Source organism: Amblyomma mixtum, chromosome 5 (assembly GCF_055824585.1).
Source record: "Amblyomma mixtum isolate Tamu chromosome 5, ASM5582458v1, whole genome shotgun sequence".
Taxonomy (NCBI): Eukaryota; Metazoa; Arthropoda; class Arachnida; order Ixodida; family Ixodidae; genus Amblyomma; species Amblyomma mixtum.
Genome location: NC_143016.1, coordinates 114,347,945 through 114,354,348, shown reverse-complemented (window position 1 = coordinate 114,354,348; position 6,404 = coordinate 114,347,945). Strand labels below are relative to the sequence as shown.

At 49.2% G+C, this 6,404-nt stretch overlaps 1 protein-coding gene across 1 annotated transcript; it reads left to right on the top strand.

Annotated features, from left to right (window-relative positions):
* LOC149343394 (uncharacterized) lies at positions 1 to 1,613 on the top strand. The gene is made up of 2 exons (XM_089542383.1): positions 1 to 408; positions 1,212 to 1,613. The coding sequence occupies exons 1-2, from the start codon at positions 1 to 3 to the stop codon at positions 1,611 to 1,613; spliced, it is 810 nt and encodes a 269-aa protein (XP_089398509.1).
* Positions 1,614 to 6,404: the final 4,791 nt, after the last annotated feature.

Genomic DNA, 6,404 nt, shown 5'->3' with positions numbered 1-6,404 from the left:
ATGAATACTTCCGAGAGTACAAGCTCGCAGATACAGGACCAGAGTGATTATGGCCCGTCTGTAAGGCTTCCAGCCCCGCCTTCGTCGGCACGACGCGGTACGCAGCACGGCGTTCCGCCTGCTTGGAGCGTCGACTCCTACGAGCGCCGCAGGCGTCCATCGCAGCTGTCCCAGCATGCGACCGTGGCGCCCGCACCTGGAGCCAGGCTCGTCGTCCGACCCGTGCCGGTGCCGCGTTTGCCCGTGAAGGCGGCAGCGCCCGACCAGCTGCCGCCGGATGGCGTTGTCAGGACAGCCGTTTTGAACCTGCCCTACCAAACCCACGGGCCGTTTCCGAATTTAGCTGGCGGGAACCAGCCTCTACCATTGGCCGGTGCCTTCTTTCCTTCGGACGAAGAAGGGTCTCAGGTACACTCATCAAGGCATCTCGTTGTTTTTGGTCAAGGTCATCATAATTCCTAGAACGCAGATTCGGTGGAGGATTACATACCCAACAATTCTGGACAAAAGCATTTTGTAGCGGGAAACCGTTGATGAACGCACTTTTCTAACGTAATGTAAGATTTCACTATAACAACCAATATATCCGCAGATCCCCCGACGGTAGCCTTGAATTTTTTTCTATTCCCATTTTTGTTATTGTCAAAAGCGTTTCCCATTGGTTTTCTATGGCAGTTTTAACAGCTCGATGTGATCGATGGAAACATTTTAAAAGAATAATTTTGCTATATATCAGAATGGACCATTAGCTTCAATATTTCCATAGAGTATCTTACAATTTTCAAATTTTCAAATTTTTGTCTGGGAATATTGCACATGACTCTTGACAAGACATGTGCGCCGACTTCGCATGCTTTTCACCTGCCTCCAGTGCAAAGCGCGAGCGACGTCAGTAACACTCACTTGCATTTACAAGAGTAGGATAAGCGGTAACCACGATGTACTGGTGCCGAAATGGGTAAAAGTCTGGTACGGAAATTCTACATTAAGGCATAACGAACCAAGGTTTTACTACAGATAAGTTGTCACCCTAGAATGGAACTCCGACTGGCTTTTATAGGCGCATGCGTGTATGTCGTGCTTTCTACAGCTACAATGGTGTTAGAAGGGGCACCTATAAACAGCCCAGCACTGCAAAAAGCGACGGATGCTTGCACCGCTTCATTTATGCACGAATTCCGTATTAATTCTCTTACAATTTCTGCACGCAGGGTGAATGGAGCAGGGCGGCTGGCAATCGCAGCCCAAAGGGTCTCAGCTGGTGGCAGTGGCTCTTGGCCAACCTGTTCATTCTCCTCGTGGGAATGCTCTTCGTGATGGTTGTCTTCGGATCACGCATTCTCAGTACCTCCGGGCGTCGAGGTTTGGACCGTACCACGCCGCGCATCGTGCTGCTGCCGGATCCCGGCTTCCGAAACCCGCCACCCTTCGGCCTGCCTGGTCCGTCAGACAGGGAGAGGGCCCGAGATGCACACCGCGCCGGAAACCTGCCACCTGGCCAGGAAGACAGCGCTACGCGCATGCGTACCACCCATCTTTCCAGGAAAGCAACCACAAGCCACAAAAAGCGCACGCCTATGGGTGAATCTTCGGGTCTTACGACGGATGATTAAGGACCTCACTGGGAGTGCTGGCAAGCGGGAGCATATAATAAAGTAATGACGCGCAAACTTGTTGAAGAGCGCTAAGGACAAGGCTTCTAGATGAGGCACTAAGATTTCACAGAAAACCTGAAAGTCCAGCCCGTACTACTAATCTAGTCGTCTAGTTGCATCGGGTGCCCAAACTGCTGCATACCATCTTGATGGTTTGATTTGGTTTATTGGGGTTTAACGTCCCAAAGCGACTCGGGCTATGAGGGACGCCGTAGTGAAGGGCTTCGGAAATTTCGAACACCTGGGGTTCTTTAACGAGCACTGACATCGCACAGTACACGGGCCTCTAGAATTTCGCCTCCATTGAAATTCAGCCGCCGCGGCCGGGATCGAACCCGCATCTTTCGGGTCAGCAGCCGAGCGCCGTAACCACTGAGCCACCGCGGCGGGGTCATACCATCTTGAACTTAGCCGTTTGATGCAAGATGCACAGAGGCGACTCGCCTTCATCAGAGTTAACATACGCGTGACCGCCTTTTAGGAGCCTTATCTAACATACGCAGGCTGGGAAGGACAGTTTGAAAGAGCAACATATCAAACTCATGCAAGAGCCTGATACTATGACCAAAAGTTCAAGCTTTGTGAGCACCGAAAAGAAGAGGTGCTTTAAAGAACACTAAGGACAACTTCGTCCAATTACTAATGCGATAGCATTAAAAGACTGATCGGGAAGTGTGTCGTAGGTCATAAACTTCACCCATTGTCTGGATCGAAGTGTCTTCATCACATCGGAAGTTACGGCACATTCGGTAACGGCATTAACAGCTTCTAATGCTATCGCACTGCAAACACAAAAGGTATATAGGTGTGCTTGTGACTTTTTTTTTCAGTAAAAATGGACTCTGGCTCTCTCTCTCTGAATATGTCGATGCTTGCCTTGAAGCAAGAGATGGATTTATCTCCGAGAAGGTCGGATTTTAAAACCTTCCCGTTAGTCGATTGAAACTCGTGATCATCTTGCCAAAAGGGACGGGTTGCCATCGAAGTGAATGGTGTAGCCTCGGGGATCCACTCCCAAAAATTGGTGTCGACGCACGCATTTTGCTTGCGAAATCTACCAAGCTGGACGACTTGTGGAATGTGCTTTCCACTTTGTAAATGTAAATGTTTTAATCTCTCGCAATCCTGCTCGACAACCTCAGGACATTGGTGCGCCTTTAAGTCTGCTCTCTATTTAAGGTTTGCTACAAGTGAAGGATCAGTGCAGAGTTTGCGACAAACCCACCGATTTTGCCTACCTAAGTACGTTTCTTTTTTTATTTATTTGAATTTTTTTAGGCACGGCTTTATGGCCAGGCTTCTTAAAATTTGGGGATATGTTATAAGGCAATTTGGACTGTAAAACTTTTATCTCCAATAGTTCGAGGGGCTTTAGGCCCCTCTCCTAAACGACTTCCAGAAGGTCATGGCTCCTGGCGGCGTCTTCGAAGCACATCAAAGCCCATCTCACCGGCCAGCTCAAGCGGCTACCCCGAAGCACCACAGGAAGGCATGTTCTCCGTAGAACGGCGTACCAAGAACTCGGCTCTGAACGCAGTTAAACCGTTACAATGGAGCCTGTCCTAAGGACATGAATTCAGGAACGTACCGAAGCATGCAGGAAACCTTGAAAATGCCAAACTCAAAGCGTGAGTAGTGCCAGGCCGCGCTGCACAGCTCAAGCTCAGGGCCTGTGACAACTAGTTCACCGGATCCAGCAAACAACTAAGGCACAAAGCTCTTTATTGAACAAAATATTCATCGTAATCATTACTATAGCTCTCTAATTTCGTTCATGAACTTGAAAAACAACGGACTTTCGCCAATGGTTAGTAGAGTCTTTATCTGGGTGCAGCATGCAGAAAGCACTTTATTTTTTTTCTTACATATTCATCATCATTATTAGCCTAACTCGTCGACAGAATACAGGCCTCTACCATATACTTCTAAGTAATCGTGTCCTGAGCTAGCTGCTGCCACGTAATCTCCTAAATCTTCCTGATCTTGGTCATCCACCTGACTCTCTGACGCCCTCTGCTACTCTTGCTCTCTCTTGGAATCATCTTCTTTACCTGGAGGGACCGTCAGCTGTATCGCCTTCACATTAGGGGAGATTGGGGCAAAACGCGACACTTTGTTACTTAGTGCCCGCTAACTTCTCAATTAGCAAACAAATTACTTTCATACTTCGATGGTCTGATTCCACACATGTCTGCTACTAATGGCTTTCAGGTTGACAAGATTGGTTGCAATTAAGCAGAGGAAAAAATTCCGAAGTGAACCATTGTTAACAAAAAATCAGTCGAAAAGGCGCGAAATTACAGGGCCGCATTTTTCAAAACTGCGCAGCTCAGTCAACCTGGCAGTCTAGATAACCGCAAGCATTTAAGCAGGATAATTGTTTAATGGTCATGCAATAAGAAAAATTTAAGAGTTTTCACGCCTCGGGTAATTAAGAGATTATTATTTTAATCGGTGGCTATGTGTGGGGCAAAACGCCGTGCTGTGGTGTTCTGCAGAGATCAATGTAAATATAATTGCTTATTGGTTGATCAAAAGCTCTACTCGTATTTACCAGCTCTCTAGGATAATTTGAATGCACAAAAGAAAAAAAATTAATGCCTACTTCAACGCAGGTGAAGAGACGCAGACAGCGTCGGTGCCATACCGTCAAGCATTCTTCTATTTCCAAATGCGCCGACCCCACAAGAGTAAAGGAAATGGGAGATTACGAAATGAAGAACCTGCATAAGATGTCTTGCGAACTTAAGCATCGCACTCTGTCCGGGGCATGAACAGCTTTTTGAAGAGACATTACAAAAATAGAGGAAGCGCTGCTCGGTCTGGCCAATACAATCACATTCAATACGTCGTCAACAACAACCTAGTAAAGCGAAAAGCGTAGTGCATGACAGTTTCATATCTAAGCTCCTGACACTGAAGATGCCGCTGAATTACGATCCTCGGCCAAGAAATTGGAACTGAACGCGCACTACTTCCTCCAACGCAATTAGGTAATGACATCGCGTTTTCGATCGCTGCTGAAATGCGGCCGGTGTATTTCGAGAACTGTTAATTTAAGAAACATCACCAGCAGCAATTTTTTTCTAAACGTATAATTTGCACTTGACCAACACGCTACCAAACTGCTATGGTGTTAGTTTAACGGTTACCAAACCGCTGAGTATTCATCACTCACTCCGGCAAGCCAGCCTACCATCATACTGAAAACATGCATCTTCCATGCATTTATTTGCTTTTTGAGGTGCAGTCTGGCATTCAATGCCCCTGCCATAGCATTTGTAGCAGCGAAATTACCCGCCACCATAGCCGGCAAGCTGATCGCCAGTGTCAGACGCCCGGCTCGTCTAGTTCCCTTGTTGCTCAGGGCTCCGTGCGCCTTCTTTCTTGTCCAGCCGATGTACGATTCCTTTCTCGTCCGTACTTCGCTCCGGTTTTCCCTGCCGGAGCCGGGTCGCATCCGCCGAATTATCGTCAGATGAAAGCCGTTCGACGTCACGTCCGATTTCAGCTGCTCGAGCCTCGTCGATAGGGACACGCGGTCCGGAAATGCCTACGCCGTTGACATGGTCGAAAGGAGCCGGCTGAGGGCCGTAGAATGCGTTTGGTGCAGGACCTACCGCTGGCGCTCGGTACTCGCCGACAACGTAGAACATCCACACACAAAACATGGACACCATGAAAATGAATGCACCGAGACAGGCCGTAGACTTCTTCTTCCCGTTTCCAAATGACGAGTAACGCTCGCGAAGAAGTTGCCCGTAGAGGTACACACTGCTGTCTTCGGGTGCCATGAAAACCGGCGGCACAGGTGAACCCCACTGCCTGCCGACCCAGGGGAACTCGTTGCCGGGCCAGTTGCTCCTGGTGAAGAAGACGTTGATTTGCGGTGAATTTCCGGGCCAGTAGGAGCGACCGAACGAGTCCAAGCCCAGTAGGTGCCGCGACCACGGAGCGCTCCATGTGGACGATTGCGTGCTGTCCGTCTCGAATAGTTCAGGTGCGTCTCCGCTTTCAACGAGATAACATTTCTCGTTCTCTTGACGGGGTGGGTTGCTCACCGAATCGCCATGAGTGTCCCTTGGTAAGCTGGCATCGTCCGTCTCGTCCGAACCAGAGCGAGGTGACGCCTGCGGCGACGCGACCAGCATGGTTGACTCATTGTTCTGATGAGGCACTGTTAGTGGCTGGCTTCCATCCACTGTTACTGAAGAACTTTCCAGCAGGGCGGTGTCGTCTAGTGGTTCTATGGACTCTGTTTCGATGGATGTCACAGAATGATTTAGCTGAGGGTGCGTTACCTCGCTCAGCTTAAAATCCGTGAACTCAAGTGCCACAGGAGCAGCTGACCTTTGAAGCTGCAGGTCCACCTCAGCGCAAACATCATGCTGCCGGCCCGTGCTCTGCATGTCACTCGAGAAGTATTTACCACGAGGACACTTCACTGGGGAGTCGCTGTCATGGCGGGAGCTGCGCTTCAGTGCTCCCTTCTTCAGCGCCGCTCTTCCCCCCCGACACCCTGAGACAGGCTCTTCGTCGTCATCATCTACCAACGGCAGTAACCCAACGCTGCTGTTGTAGTGCTGTCCTAGAAAAAAAAATACTGCAGCAAATGAATACGCTTGATTTTTCTTCTGTTTTTGTGCCTTAGTAAGAAGCTGCGCGGCGTAATTCCAGGATAATTCTGGCAGGGTAGAAATACGCGTTAGTGAACGGCCTGAACCCTCCTGCTGGAGGCGACACCGTTGA